This window comes from Prinia subflava, chromosome 12 (assembly GCF_021018805.1).
Source record: "Prinia subflava isolate CZ2003 ecotype Zambia chromosome 12, Cam_Psub_1.2, whole genome shotgun sequence".
In the NCBI taxonomy this organism is placed as follows: Eukaryota; Metazoa; Chordata; class Aves; order Passeriformes; family Cisticolidae; genus Prinia; species Prinia subflava.
The window spans coordinates 9,899,419-9,915,654 of record NC_086258.1 but is presented as its reverse complement, the minus strand read 5'-3'; the positions used below and the strand labels follow the sequence as shown (position 1 = coordinate 9,915,654).

The window sequence follows — 16,236 nt, the reverse complement described above, 5'->3', positions numbered from 1 at the left end:
CTGTTCCTTTCAGGAAGGAATTGAGTGTTGCTCAGTAAAAGTCACCTCACAGAAAGACAAAGCACTTGTCCATCTAATGTCTGCTGGAGACCACTCAAATGTCCCATCAGGTTCTCGGGGACAGTGTTCTTAGTCAGAGCAGTATAACCAGTGGGCAGGACAATGGTGCATTGGATTGAAATTGTGCTTTGTGCTGTGCTGGATTAGCAGAGGTGGCAATCCATGGGGTGGGAGTTAGGGAGGGCCTGCACTGGCCATGTGTGCCAGTCTGGGACAGGTGTGAGAGCACCTGCAGTGCGTGCCAGGGTCTCTGCCCCTCCTGCAGCTGCTCCCCAGGGCTCCCAAGGAGCAGGCACAGCTGGGGACCTGTGCCACGCCATGCAGAGTTCATGCCTTGCAGTGAGACTGTGGCCCCAGCGTGCATCCAGCACGTGTGTTCAGCCATGGAAAAGCACACTGTAGAGTGGCGTGTGGTGTTGTGCAGCTGTGTGGGTGTTGAAGCACTCTGTACACAGGGATGTTATGTGTGAGGGGAGCACTGCAGAGCCCACCTCCACCTCCAGCGCCCGTGACAGGCGACAGCAGCTCTAACGTGTCTGCACAGCCTCCTTGTTAGTCCTGTTCTGCTGAGGAACCATAAATATCTCCTAGAGAGGATCTTGGTCCATCACTGCTGGCATGTGGAAGGAGAGTTGTGCTTTATAAATAATACATACATAGGAAATAAATACATCAGTACATGCAAGGCTACCCAAATCACCTAGATTGACAACTTGAGGAGAGCTCACAGTGTCTTATGGATGACTTGCTTCTCTATCAATGTACATCAGCATCCAAAAGCTTCTTATGTATTAATTATGAAGTTTATATGTGCAGCTAGGCCAGAACTGTCTGAATTGGCCTCTGGGCCACTGGATTAAACCGGGAGATTAAAGGGAGAGTATGTGAAACATATAATTCTTCTAAATGCTGACCGCACTGTGACTGTTTGTTTGGCCAGGCATTTTTTAGATTTGCCCTTAAGAGCTGGGCTGATGAATGCCACATGAAACAGTTGTGAGTGCCAGGCTGCAGATGGAGGCTCCGTGTCCTTCTGTGGGTGTATGGGGAGAGTGTCCCCCCAGTTATGCAGCCTGGCTTGGTGAATGATGGAGCTGAGCAAAGCAGAGAGTCATTGCTGTTTATAGAACTCCTTAAATGAGAAACCATGTCTTTTTTCTTCTTCCTTTTGTTTCTGTGCAAGTATTCCACTTGCTAGAGAGGAATAGCTGTTAAGAGATAATAAGGGATATGTCCATTTTCCAGCATTTTAAATCATGTAGGTTACATGATCTCTTTGAATTCCAGCATCAGGACCACAGAAAGCCAACGTAAAGCTGGCAAAATGACCAGTTACAAAAGAAAACACGCACAAACCACTGTGGCTTTTTTCTTTAAATTTGATATTGCATTGCTGGATTTTCTAGTATTTTAAGTGAAAAATATATGTAGTTAGTTCCATGTTGACAATGTCCTTGAGGATTTGACAGTGAGATTTTCCAGCAGTTGCTCTTCGTTAGAATCCTGGTGGTGTTTAATAAGGCAGCCAAACTGCTGGCACCTCGGGCTCGTGTTTGTTCTCCGAGGGCTCGGGGCTGCTGCAGTAAGCACATCGACCAGGGCTGATCATTACAAGGGCGTACGCCACCATGAATAAAAATGTCACACGTTCTCCCATCTCACAGTGGTACAAAATGTCAGTCCTGTCAAACAGACATTGCAAGTAGCACTGAGCAGTCAGTACAAATTGGGAAGCTGAATATTCCCCCAGCTTTCTGATATTCTTCATCTGAAGCAGAAGAAAAGCAGTTGTTAACCTATTAGCTGTGATTTTAAACTCTGCTGAGGTAGTAGATGGATAGGCTTTAACACATGGGGATAAATATATTCCTGAGGTTTGGGATTTTCTGCAACATGTCTCTCCATCCATGTGTGTTGAGGAATAGACAGAAAGAAAACAAACCACAGCAAAATGAACTTCATTTTGGAAGAAATCCTCTGGAAAAATGATAATCTCAGTGAGATTCTCTTTCAATTCTTGCCTGTTTTGCCTCTGTGAATAGCTGTACAAAAGCCCTCCTTGCTGGTTTGCTGTAATCCAGAAAGGGCCTGCTTTGATGAGTGAAGGGAGTTTTCCTTCATGGCCTTGTCACTTTGCAGCAAGGTCACCGAGAGCTGGGGTTTTACTCTGCCTCTGGACAAGTGAAGGTTGTGCTGCTCCAGGGTAAGGCCCATTGAGCAGTGCAGAGTCCATAGGATGTGTTCCTTCCTAGAACCAGGAACATCCCTGTGTGTTCACAGTTACCCAGCTACGACTGAGGAGTGGATAGAGTCAGTGCAGGAGTCTGCTGGTACTGCTGGGTCCAGAAGAAAATCTGGTGCAAAAAGTTAAGTGCAAAGCGGTGCCAAAATATCAAAGAAATAACAAGAAATTATACAAAGTCACCAGTGGTTGCCTGAGGGGACAAGAAAAGGTAAAAGGGGCTGCAATGTTCTGTGTCACAGTGAGTATTTCAAAGAAATGGGCTCAAAGTCCATTCTTTGTGTAGAGATTTCTTTGTTTTTTCTGACACCTTCTCAGAACAAAAAGCTGGTGTGTGTTTAGAGTAGTGAATCGTGACAAATGAATCCCCTGCCCAAACAGTGGTGAGTGCTGGAGCAAATTGCCAAGGAGGGCCCCGTGAGAGCAGGGATGGCAAAGTTCTGCAGGACCAGAGCAGGGCAGGTGGAAAAGGAATGAGCAGAATCCTGGCCTGCTCCTGCCTCGTGCAGTTACTGTCTGCAGCAGGATCCTTCATTATCCAGGCCTCACTACACGGGAACAAAACGGAAACGTGTGTGAGGGGACTTGGAAGCAGAATGACTCTAGATGCAGTTAAATGTTTTGTGTTCTTTGGGCACCTGTTTGCTGTGGGGAGAGGTCCCCTGCACAGAGCTGTGTGCAGGGGCTGTCACACTGTGGTCTGCAGCGCCTGGGCTCTGTGCCAGGTGAACAAGAGGCTGGTGACAGGCATCTCCTTTGCAAAATGTCAGGAGTCCTCAAACTGCAGAGTGTCACATAGTATCAGTTTAATGGCTATGGGGTGCTTTGCGTTTTTTTAAAGAACTGAGTGACAAATAGATGGGAGGAAGTCAGTGGTGATGTTCAGCTGCTCAGCAGACAGAAAGTGAGAGTGGTCAGTCTCAGATTTTACTGATACCGCCTTCTGTGGGTTGTACTGCTGGTTTGCATAGGACAGGGACTGTCCTGTCACTGGAGCTGGGGAGTGATCAGAAATCTTAACGAGTCTTTAAGCACAGATACTACCATATTCCTCCTATCCACATCACGGAACAGCACATGGTACTTTGGGCATGGCCTGTCTAGGGCTCCTGAACACACACAGAAAAACAAATCCATGTAATTCTCAAAATTCTTCCCTTTTTTTCACAAAAGAAATAAGATACCATTCAGTTCTACAGCCCAGGAGTTTCTGGTTTAAGGCATGTGTTTTTAGAATAGCATCGGTTATCAGCAATAATAATCCACAGTGGTGTTCTCATGGTTCTGGGATTTTGGCATTAGGCATTGCTGCATTTTTGCCAGATTTGTTCTACCTTCCCAATATACAAATGTGGCTTGAAGAATGAGGCATCCCTTAGAACATGGAGATTATTTTTATCACAGGACCCAGCAGACTTCCGTTGAGTATTTCAGAGTGTAAATTAAAAATATATGCTGTAAAGCATACACTGTTCCTGTCATCCCAGTTTGTGAGCTGTACATATGGGAGCCTGTAAAAAGCAGAGTGTGCTGTGTAGGGATCTGGGTGGATAATAAAACAGCTGCCTCGTAGATTCTGTCTGCCTTCTCCACTGAATCTTTTTAGGTACCAGACATTTTTCAGTGTTGTTATTTTCTCCTTTTTTTGTTTTTTTAACTGAGTGTTCAGTTGAGGTCCAGCATGCTCTCCCAAAGTCAGCACTTAGGTCTCCTGCAGTCTGGAGTGTGTGAGCCTGACTTCATCCAGCACAAGGCTTCTCTCTCCCATGGCTCATTGACCTCCAAGTACTTTCAAACCAGTCCACAATTTCGGAAGGACATAAGATATTCACATAGAAGAGCTTTGCTTTGGAAATTATTGGAAACACCCTCACTGCTAATTGAGAAAGAGAAACACTTCTTTCTCCACATACTGACAAACCAGTTCTCATCTGGTTGTGTTTCCTTTAAGCATTTCCTTCTGGTTGCACTTGTTGCTGCTCATGAACTAGCACCTCTAATTTACTCACAAGGCTCTGCTTTGAATACCACTTAAAAAAATCTCAAAAGACATCCACAATTAGTTTGAGATAATATTCTGCTTACAAGCTGTTACCTTGCAGACCAAGAATTATCCTTTTGTTATGTTTTCTCTGGTATAAAACTCTAAATAGCTGTATTGTGAAAGTTCCTTGGGTATATAATAGCCACTTGAAGAGATGTGGGATCTATCATTCTTAACTAGTATTTTGATAGTGTAAAAGTGAATGTAAGATTTTTCTTCCTTCAGCATCTCATGCCTTAGAGTCACTTGTCTGATAATTAGTAAACCAGTGCCAAATCCGCAGTCATAAAAATGGCTTTCTGCAAATTTTCTGTCTTGTTGCTACAGAAGTATTTAGAACAAGACAATTAAGCAAATATCTAGAGAAAAAAGGTATGCTGGTAAACAGCTATTGGTGAGAAAGTGCTAATTTAGACATTTCTCCCCTTCACATAAAAAGCTATAGTACATATATTTAGGAGCATACCTGGATTAGCAATTTAGCAGCTTTTAGCACTGCAGCCATGTGCTGGTTGGTGCCCATTCCTCCCCACAGCCCAGGTAATTAAGTTGATATTCCACCACAGCTTCACCTGCTGACCTTTTAGAAACAATGTGTTTTGCTGCATTAACAAATTAACTTCAAATCGCTGGCTCTCCCAGCAAACACAGAGTTTGAACGTGCTTGCCTGTCCCGCTGTGGTGCCAGGCAGCAGCACCAGCACTGGCAGTGCAGCTCTGGGGAAATCCCTGTTCCCCGGGGGCCTCCCCTCCACCCCGGCGAGCTCCTGCCCGTGCTCACAGCCCCGCCTGCTCCTGCTCCTGCTCACAGCCCCGCCTGCTCCTGCCCGTGCTCACAGCCCCGCCTGCTCCTGCCCGTGCTCACAGCCCTGCCTGCTCCTGCCCGTGCTCACAGCCCCGCCCGCTCCTGCTCCTGCTCACAGCCCCGCCTGCTCCTGCCCGTGCTCACAGCCCCGCCGGCTCCTGCCCGTGCTCACAGCCCTGCCTGCTCCTGCCCCTGCTCACAGCCCTGCCCGCTCCTGCCCGTGCTCACAGCCTGCCTGCTCCTGCCCGTGCTCACAGCCCTGCCTGCTCCTGCCCGTGCTCACAGCCCTGCCTGCTCCTGCCCGTGCTCACAGCCCTGCCTGCTCCTGCCCGTGCTCACAGCCCTGCCTGCTCCTGCCCGTGCTCACAGCCCTGCCTTAGCCAGGCCTGTTCTGTGTCACCCTGCCCTGAGATCCCCTGGGCTCAGCAGCACTGTGGGGTGCAGCACACACCAACCTCCCAACAAACCCCAGTGCTGGGAGCAGTGATAACAGAAATGGGAATCGAGTGTTTGCTTTGCCTGCATTGTTACAAGCACTGGGGTCACAGTTCTGAGAGTCAACACCATGCCTGGTTAGAGGTCCAAGAGACAAAAAAGTTTCTACACCTTTAATCTTTTCCCAAAGCGTTTGTATGTGTCTTTATTGTGGAAACACATGGAACTATTTTTTGATCAGAGATGAAAGCTTAATCATATGTGATATTTAAATCTCAGCTGGAAAAAATAATCTAGTGACAGGATAAGGATATGAAAGTATTGGCTTCTGTAACGGAGTAGTTGATTGTAATATAAATATATAGAGTATTTCTAGGAAGTTAATTTTCACTTACACAGAACTGAAATGATACTTGCACAAGTAGTTTTGAGTTCTAGGACATCATGATGCTTTAAGGTCTGACTTGTAATTGTTGGTCACTTAGGAGTGAAATCCAGGACAAGATCTGAACATAAGCTCACCTTTAACTGCATGAAAAGTTTACCTGAATTGGGGTTTTTTCCATGCTCTTAAGTGTCTGGTTTGAGGCCTTCTCCATAAGTTTCATAAGCACTAAAATCACTCGAGATCTTGGCGGAAGTGTTTTTGAGTCTCCTGGTTTCCATTTGCGTAAATGTAGCCTAGAACACTTGGACGAGGTCCAGGGATGCACCTTTGTTGTGCCAGTCCGTTTTGGCTGTGTGTGTGGAGTGCTGTCCTGCTGCCCTTGGTGTGACAGGAGCTGAGCTGAGCTCAGGGGTACCTGTGCTGCCAGGCACATCATAGCTCACGGGGTTTGTCACTGCCTCGGATAAACAAAGTAAGAACGGCGTTTGTGAGGTGAGTATGAAGGTAAATCACGTGCTGTCACATGCTCATGCTGCTTTTGCTGGGACATCCGAGGTGTTTCCATGCAGGTGACTTTAATTGAGTCTCCACTTTGCCGCAGCAGCACAGACTCCGCCCGCCGCGGCCGCCGCCCCCAAAGATCCAGCGCTCCTCCAGGCCCGTGAGTAGCTGGGGATTGTGTCACTGCCACGGCTTAACACTGCCTGAGTTACGCTCTTTGTAGCACTACTAAACCCTGGTAGTTTGGATTGTCAGACTCTGCACAGAAGCCATGTGTGAATTGTGCTCCTAAACTGCCTTCTCTCTGCTGCGGCACAGCCCTGGGACCCGCGGTTGTTCTGCTTTTCTCTGGCGAGCCCTGCAGCTCTCGGGCAGCTCTGCAGGTAACTGGGGCTGCTCTGGCCACGTCTGGTTTGACTTTTGCAGTGATTTCTTACACACAAAGCCCTGCTAGACTGGCTGACAGAAGTTTTTAGCCAGTGAGCGTTTGAAGACTTGCACTGAACTCAAATCTGAAAGGAAGCAGAGGTCTGAAGACAAAATATTTATTCTCTGCAAGTTATGCTTTTAATTAATTTGGGATGCCTAATTCTTCTTCATGTGTGAATAGACTTGAAGAAAGCAAGGTCAATGTTTGGTGGTAGAACATTGGTACCATGTTAGGGATGCCATACACTGGGTAATCCATGGTGTAAAAAAGGCACAGCAGGTTGGCCAGAGGAAGGGACTCTTCCATTGAAGAACTGCACAGAAATTGTTGGCAGTGCAGTGCCCGTACATGTTAGGTAGGGATACCTTATCTCAGCCATTTTTCCCCAGAAACACTCCTGTGGGACCGTTTTTACCTATGGACTAAGCAGCATGCCATTAAAACTGGACACCCTGCTGAGTCTGCACCACATGTTTATTTTTTTCTAAAGGCACAGGCAAGAAGTGTCAATTTAGGAGGGGTGTTGGGTTTTGGCACAGCATTGGAAGATATTTATGTATATTCAGGACTTGAGCTTTATGTATATAATTGCCCCCAAATCTTACTTCTTGCTTCCTTATCCATACACATACATGCATAAGAGAGAGATGCAAGTTTTCAAATCTGATCTTGCTAAAACTTTTTAAAATGTGTTTTGGATGAGCAGGTAACTGGTTAACAAGTGCAACTGGGTGTGTTTTAACTTTTGATCTCTGGTGCATGTTCCTGTGTGACATTTCAGTGGCATGTGTTTCTTCTTCTCCCTCTTTTTAACTCTGGGTGTTTAGCTTAACAGAGTCATTTTTATGGATTTTTCCCCTGAAGATCTCTGTGTTTAAAAAGTAGTATTGACTATGATTATGTGTGTTCTCCTAAATACAGTGGGCATGGGAGACTGTCCCAGATGTGTTTCACTAGGATCAGATGTACTGCGGGGTTCCTGGGGTGCTCCCATGCCCTGCTGTTCCACGTCTGGCACGTTGGGGCATGTTGTGATTCCTCCATACCAAAGTTGCTGAACTGTATTGTTCAAATGGAGTCATTTATTATGTGGAAGTCTTGTTAAGACTGTTTAATCTCCCAGCTGTAGGGTATTAATAGTCCTCACTGCAACATGGTTGGTTCAACTGTCTTTGCTCCCAATGTGATTGATAAAAGGTTGCAAATGTACTAATGAAAGCTCCTGTTGCATTCCTCTGGCTGTGTCAGTAAGTGGAACAGAAAGGCTTCATTCATCAGGGGGAAATTCAAGATAAATGTAAATTATTATAATCAATCCCAAAAATATGCTTGTATCAAATATACATAAATTTGTTGTTGTTCAGAACTGTTATTTGGCTTTAAGTAGTTGCAACACATTTCTGTATGTGTAAATAATACTTTTTGCAGGCTGCTTTTCCCCTCTCAGGCTTGGCAGCTCCTACAGAGGTGGGTATCAGCAAGTGATTTATCCTGGCCGTGTACACAAGCACTGGCGGGGGAGATCAGGTCCCTCTGCTCGTCCAGCCAGGGCCACATGTACCAGAATCCCTGAGAAATACCTTGTGCTGCAAGGAGGAACACATGGGCACTAGTGCTTGCAATATGAGTAATTGCTGATAATAAAGCCAAAAACACAGACCAAAGAAAGGTTAAGGAAGCAGAACAGAGATGTTCTTTGCATTCTGCCGCTTTGGAAATAAGTGGTGGTGATATTATGAAGGAGAGAGGGTTGTTGCTTCTAATTAATGGAGGTCTGTTTGGATTAATAGTGGTTGTTTGGAAACTATTCAATTAGAAAAAGTTGAAATATAATAATTATACACTAAGTTGATCGGGACAGTAATAAGCACATTCGACCCTTCTGTCCTGGAAGTTTACCTTTTTTCTTTTGGCTGTGTGCTCATGGAATTGGATTTTTTTGATACTTTTGTATTTGATAAACATTTAACGCTGCCTCTGTGGCAGTGAGAGACTCAAGATCCAGCAAGGAATTGCTGTGATTCCTGGTTTTCCCTGCAGTTCCCCAGGAACAATGCTCTAAATCCCGTCAGCCGTGTCACCTCGCACCGCTCTGGGCGGGGGGCCCTGCAGCCACCCCAAACTCTCACCTCTCTCCCTCCTCGGCAGCACCCAGCCGAAAGGTGAAAGTGTTCCCAGCAGCTGACAGGCCAGCTTTACACATCAGCTCCCAGCTCCCATTTAATTAAGCAGCTTGCTTTCTTCTCCTCTTTCCCTCTCTCCTTCGCGCTCTCCTCTCCCCGTTCCTCCTGCCTGTCGCCCCCCTCTCCCCGCTCCTCTCTGCAGTCTCTCCCTGTTTTATCAGCCCTAATGAAGCAGTATTCTTCATCGATCCTGCTGATTGCCAGCCCATTCCTTTTGTTTGTTGGCACCGAGCCATTCTGCTGCGCTCTGACAGCTCAGCTCCTCTAATTAGCTCTGTTGTTCTTTTCCCCATGTTTCACCACGTTGCAAGTTCAGTTGAAGTTGCCACAAACTTAATCCTTCCATTCCTGCCATAAATTCACATTCTTAAGCTGTCTTTATTGTAGAGAGGAGCAGCCTTGTGTGGGGACTGATCTCCAAGACCTTAACATCTGACCTTTTCATAAGCCCTTTTTCCTAAGAAATAGTGGCAATACAACTCTGGATTTCTTCCTCATATCTGCTGTGCACTATTTCCTTTGAAATGAAAATCCAATGTAATAACGCTGCTGCTATTTTCTGCATACTGGTGTGTAGGGCAGAAGCAATACACACAATTTGGTGGCTTTCTCCTGGCAGGAAAATTTAAGGTTTATCTACCTGGGTAGAAAAAATAAAAAAGCAAAACCAAAACAAACCTAGAAAGCCCTCCTCCCCCAACAAATTATATCTTTTTAAAACTTCTTTAGTCACTCCAGAGCACTCAGGCTTGTAGGCCATGAACAGCTCCTTTCTCTTGTGCCTCTTAAGGGCGCACAAGTTCTGGGAGGTCAGGAGCTGAGTTGTATTCCCAACTTTATTTGGGTGTTTGGGCATTTCTGTTGAGATTAGCATTGAGCTGAGCCAACAGATCTGACTCTTTTTCACGTGCTAACAAAACACATGAAGCTGGTGTGTACAGTCTGCCCTGATGCTGCAAATTCCCTCATTTGACTCACAGGGATAAGTTCAGGGTTCCTCAGCAGTGTAGGCTGGCACATACACAAACTTCAAGCACAAGTGCTTATCCCTGTCCTTGAAATAAGGCTTGTCTGCTTGTGGAGATCCTGGTCAGAAACCAAGCTGAATTTCCATACATTAGAAGGTGATGGACATGTATGTGAGGCTGGATTGGCACCAACATCATCTTCCACAGAAAAGCTTTGGATTTTACTGCAGACAACAGAAGTCTAACCTAATACCATGAGTGATAATGACAATATGGCTGGCAAGGGTTTGTGTTCGGCTGCTGGAGGGAAGCAAATTTTTAATGAAGAATGAACTGAGTTTTTGTGTTAAAACATTTATCCAAAGTACACATTTTGCAGAAGTCCTCACCTGCAGGTTGGGTTCCTGGGAGCACAGGGCCAGAAGGGCCGTGGTGTCAGAGCCGAGCCCCGCTGCCCACAGCAATGTCCAGAGCACACAGACATGCCCAGCCTCTCTCTCCACTGACTGCACGGGGGAAGCTCACTCTTGGGGAATCTCTTCTCTGAAATTCAGCCCACAGCAAACAGGACAAGAGCAAACAGCAGTTAGTGACAAGTGTATATGTTTCATTTGCAAGTCATGGGGCCGTGTGGTTTATATTCATCAGATTCACTGATGTATCCATGTTCGTGTGTAACACTGTGGCACAAAAGACAAAGTGAGGCCCAGTGGAAGATCCCTGTAGGATACTGGTGGTTCTCTGTTGTTGTGTGTGTTTGCTGTTGGATCGGGGCAGTGTTTGATGAGATGTCTCTGTGCATGTCACAGGTTCGCCCCCCAAGACCTCATGTGGTTAAGAGGCCCAAGAGCAACATCAGTGTGGAGGGCCGGAGGACCTCAGTTCCCAGCCCAGAACAGTAAGTACTGCTCTGCTCTGCTTCTCTCTACTTGCATCAGACAGCGTGTTCAGAACTGGGACTCACCAAAGGAGACATTAAAAAATACTACAGACCAAAGCTAGTTTTTAAGTGAGAAAAAATTCGATTTTCTAAAAAAGTTTTTTGGAACATTGTAGAGGAAGTGTGAAAAGTCAAGTAACCAAAGTTTGCTTATGGAAAAATTGTGGTTTGCCAAGTTACACACTGATCAGCCTCTTCAGTGAAAGTTTTCAGGTTTTGGAGATTTGTTGATTTCTTTGTTGTTTTGTTTTGCACTTTTCTTTTGAGGAAATAGTCAGTTCCAGCCCTGTAGATGTCGTGTTCTTGCCAGGCTGTAGCTGGAGGGAGCAGAACTGTTCATTTGACAGTGATGGCAGAAGAGACTGTGTCTAACTCTAGAGTGCATTAACAGGACCATGATGTCTGTGTGAGCTCTGTGGTGAGGGCTTGTAGGGCCTCACTTTGCACAGTACCAGCAAATTTATCCCCCTTTAGCTGTGGCAGTGAAGGAGGAATGTTCCAGATTATCTGTGCTGTTGCAGCCCCACTGCTCCTGGACAAAAGGTGTTGGTTTCCAGTGCCTCTCTTGTGCATACCAGTACAGGCATGTTGTGTTACCTCAGGGAGGCTTTTTCGGGCACTTTTACTAAGGTCACTTCTCCAGGGATTTTTGCAAGGGTCACCAGGGGTGTGTGTTGCAGATTCCTGACAGCGCCAGAGTGGAGTTAGCAATGCACTCTCAGGGGTGACCCTGACCAGGGAATGGATGTTCTGAGTTGTGGATATATTGAATTGTGGGTGTTCTGAACTGTGGATATATTGAATTGTGGGTGTTCTGAACTTGCCAGCACAGCCCAAACACGCTGGAGAGGCATCAGTGCATGGATAGCTCTTTCCAGCCATGCCATGGTTGGGGCATACTCCAGCTTTGGCCTAAATGAGCGGTGATTCCTCCCTTGTACGGGAGCATTTGTCCATTTTACAGTGGAATTTGGTTGCCCTCTTGTGGAACAGATGCAGCTCCTGCAAAGGGCTGTGCTGGCCCTGCACAGAGGTTGTGGGGACTTTGATACTAAAAACATTTTCTTAATATTTGATCTGATGACTCACTGCATTTAGGTGGAAGATAATTGAAGCAATTTAACATTTATGTGTGTTCCTATGGAGATTCTGCCTGTTTGGGTTCAAAAGCTAATGGCATCCCAGTGTTGCTCACTGCTAACGTGTATCTTCAATTCCTGCCACTATCAGACCACAGATAAACATAAACACAAATGTACCAATGCTGGAAATATATTGTATTTGAATTATTTTATTTGGGTCTAGTTTATTGCTGCTAGTTTTACAGCTCAGCTGCTTTCACAAAATACAGAATTTTCATGATGTTTCCCACAAACTTTCTCAAGCTCAATATTCAGGAAAAAGCAATACCATATTAAAATATACAAATTTAATTTTCTCATAACCAGAACATCTTTTAAAATTATTAGAGAATTCTCCGTACTATTTCCCACATCCTCCACCCCCATTTTCTGTATTTTTTTCTATCTCAAGTATATTTAAGTGTCAATTAAATTTGAAATATCTACATTTGTCAGCATTTCATTTTTGGCCAGCGTGATGTGCTGCTGATTTGTCCATGCATCCTGACACATGAAAAAGGCTCCCGAGATGCAGATCCTCCTCATTAAGCGGAGCCCCCGCTCGGCGCTGCTGCCGGCGCCTGCGGTGGCCCCGCCTCCCGCCCCTGTTCCAGGAGGACAGAGGAGAGCGAGCAGTGCCCTGCTGTAACTGGGATAGTGCAGACTGCGATTTCCACCATTGCTGCAGCACTGCCACCCGTTAGACTCTTTATTAATTACCTCTGACCCGACCGTGAGTAAACATTCGCTGGCAGCGGCAGCACGGGCCCTCTTGGGCTGTTGGGTGCAGTGTCCAACTTCTCTTTTCCTCACCTAATTGTTAAGAAACGATTCTCAGTTAACCGCTGAGGAAAGGAACAGATACACCTTACTTGACAAACTACATTTCATACCAGTCCTTGGACAGCTTAGGTTTTATTCTTGACTGAAGCAGTTTCAAATGTGAAAAATAGATACAAGTAGGAACTGGTGCCCTGGAGTCAGCTCTTCTTGTGCATCAGACTGAATATCTGTAACGGAGAAAGGGAGATCTGATGTTTGTCAGAGCTTAGAGAGCCTGAGGAGCAGAGCTGTCTGAAGAGCAGAGAGGTGCCCTGCTCTGTAGGGAACGTGGTGGGGCAAGGGGGTTTCTGTGCTGTCCCCTGCCCTGTGGTGTGGCCACGGGCTGCTCCCTTCCCTTGGGCACCCCAGGGCGCCCTGCCCTTGGCACAGGGGCTGTGCTCTGTGCGTTCCCTGCCGAGCTCTCTGCTCTGCAGTCTGTGGGGTCAGGATGGTCTGGTTCTCTGGAGGCCCTGGGTTCTCTCCTCTGGAGCTGTCACTGGTATCTCGTGATAACTTCCTTTTCTCTTCCTGTTCCCCAGCCTCGTAAGGCCCATGCGACACTATACAGTCTTCCTCTCTGAGGACTCCTCTGATGATGAATTTCAGCAGGAAGAGGATCCTGTCTCTGGCTTCTCTGAAAACTTTTTCTTCTCTGCTCCTTTCGAATGGTCTATCCTTTACTCTTTTGCTGTGTTCCTGCCAGCTTTGAGCAGTGGGGTTTGCATGTCTCAGGGCACCTGCTCCTGTACTGGGATTTTGGATATGCTCCTGGAGTCTTTGTGCAGTGCTTGATGAATGACCAACATTTCTCCTGTTTGTTTGTCTTGATGTTGAGCGGCATGAAAAAGCATCCTCCTGCATGAAACACTGCAGTAACACACAGCTTATGGGCTTCCATTGAGCTCTGTGGGATGTCACCCTTCCATTTGTCCTTTGTTCCAACATGCTGCCTGTGCTCCTGTCCAAACCTCTCACCATTCATTCTTTTGGGTTGTTCTGTGAGCCTCATTCCAGTGCAGTTAGCAGCCTTTTCCTGTGTCACCTGTTTGTTCCCAGCCTCTCTGCTCTGCCAGGTGTCCTCTGAGGACATTGAGTACAATCTGACAGTTACACAAGAAGCAGGAAGTTTGTTGGGTCTGTTTGTATCCTGCTTTTGAATTTGTAACACATTCCCAAACCTCTGTGAGTCAGTCTTGTAAGACTGAGCAGCTGGGCCAGAACCACTCACTGGTGCTGTGGCTGGAGGGTTCTGCCCCTGCCCAGGGTGCCCGTGAGAGGTGAGGGGAGCCCTGCCAGCTGTGGGTTCACTGCACTAAATCCCTCTTGCTGCCTATTTGAATATCCCAATCCCAGCAGGCAGCTCTGAGCTGAGCCCTCACTGAATGTCAGCAGAGGATTTGTTACTTCCTAACCTCGCCTGCTTGAGGATTTCTAGGGGATGAAAGGGGGATAAATTGCATGGAGTTGCAGTTGTTCTTTTAACAAATGCAGTCACTGGTTTGACCAGAGGCTGTAGGAAGAGGGGCCAGGGTACTGTGGGCTGCTGCTTCACAAACCCACAGTGCCACATGCGGGCACGTGAGGAGCTGGGGGATGGATGATGCCCAGTCACAGCTGGGTCAGACCAGGCTGGAGGAGGCTGCCAGGGGCCAGAGAGGTCTGCAGTGCTAAAATCCATGGTGTGCTGCAGACACAGGTTCAGAGGCTGGCAGGGAAGAGATCTGACTGCAGGCAGGTGCGATGGGGAGGATCAGTAGGAAGGGGCCAGAAAATGTTCCCACATTCGTGTTTGGGGTGGAGCAGACCAGTTTTGTTTGCAGAATATCCCTTGGGGGGTTGCAGTGTGAGCCAGAGTGATTTGGGACTGAAGACACTGAGGCTGTGAGCTCCCTGCCCTGAGGCTGTGTGCTGTCACTGTGTGCCCTGTACCCGCAGTGTCCCTGTCCTGGTGCAGGCTCAGTGCCTGCTCTGTGTGTGCTGGGGAGGGAAGCAATGCAAACTGGGCTCCCAGTTTGCATGGTATAGATGTATTATGACAAAATGTGGAAAGGGGGGGAGGGTTCTTCCATAGGATGTGTTTTTGCAGGTCTCACAAATATTTTCTTTTACATGAAAGCTTGTTTAAATGCCACAGTCCAACTGGCTGCCAGTCACGTGCCAATCCCCACAGCCATGTGTGGCACTTGTTGTTATTAATTGGATGCACATCGTGCTGCTGTTCTCTGTACACACACCAAAATGCAAATGTGCTGGTTCTGTTTTTTGCTGAGGTATGTGCAAGAGAAGCATCCTGCTAACTCAGCCTCGGCTGGTAATGTAAAGGAGGTGTCTCCATAATGGATTATGGTGTTCCTTGATAAGATGACACCAATGAAATCATTGGAACCTGCACAGTGTCCCCAATTATTGCAGGAAAACACTGAGTTATGTTGTGTGCTGAGTTAGCTCCAAGCCTGAGGATGTCAGCGCCTGCAAACACGGGGTGCAGAGGCCGTGCCCAGCCTGAGGGGAGCCCAGACAGGCAGCATGGGGAGCTGCTGTCCCATTATCCCTGCCCTGAGAGCTCCCTTCTCAGCCTGGCTGGGCCTGCGTCACCACAGCTTTCCTCTGAGCACCTCCCACTCGCCTCTTGCCCTTCTGAGCACCCTCGGGTGCCGGGTCCCCTCTGCATGTCCCCCTGCCCTTGGGCACTGCTCACAGCCTGCTCTGCACAGGAGGCTCTCTGAGCTGTATTTGCCTCAGGGGAGCTCTTTGTAATGCATCCAGCTCCTTAGGAAATTGTGTTCCAAACAGAGAATTAGAAATGTGATCATTCTAATGTGATTTTTGGTTCGGTGGCAGGCCCCAGCCGTACCGGGCCCTGAAGGAGTCGGACAGTGCCGATGGAGAGGACGTGGGCAGCCCGGAGAGAGCGAGAGAGCCGCTGCCCCCCAGCCCCCTGCTCTCCAGCAAGGCCTCAGACATCAACCTGCTGGAAGACATCTTCCCCAGCCTGGAGGTGGACGCCCAGCCCCAGCCCCTCAGCCAGGCCAAGAGCCTGGAGGACCTGCGCACACCCAAGGAGGAGGCGGAGCCGCGCTGCTCCTTTGAATACCAGGTGGGGGCTTCCTGTGCCCTGGGGGTGGCACAGAGCCCATTCTGGGGACCTTTTTCATATTATTGGGTAGATCCTAATTAGAATCATCATCGTCATCATCTGTTTCCAAGGAATTGCTTATGTGTTTCAAAATTAATTTCTGAATTAAGAAATGGCTGAAACAGGACTCAGTTAAAAAGTTACTGTTTCCTCTTCCCTCA

At 47.3% G+C, this 16,236-nt stretch overlaps 1 protein-coding gene across 8 annotated transcripts in view; it reads left to right on the top strand.

The window, feature by feature from the left end:
* DENND1A (DENN domain containing 1A) overlaps nucleotides 1-16,236 on the top strand; it is a 146,068-nt gene that overhangs the window by 126,932 nt on the left and 2,900 nt on the right. For 2 of the 8 annotated variants that reach the window (XM_063409884.1, XM_063409880.1), the window contains 3 exons: nucleotides 6,576-6,635; nucleotides 10,866-10,954; nucleotides 15,781-16,036. In XM_063409884.1, coding sequence (XP_063265954.1) covers nucleotides 6,576-6,635; nucleotides 10,866-10,954; nucleotides 15,781-16,036 — 405 coding nt within the window. Of the gene's footprint in view, nucleotides 1-6,575; nucleotides 6,636-6,793; nucleotides 6,859-10,865; nucleotides 10,959-13,478; nucleotides 13,608-15,780; nucleotides 16,037-16,236 lie in introns of those variants that run through there. The other 6 variants (XM_063409887.1, XM_063409885.1, XM_063409888.1 and 3 more) reach the window with 6 other exon arrangements.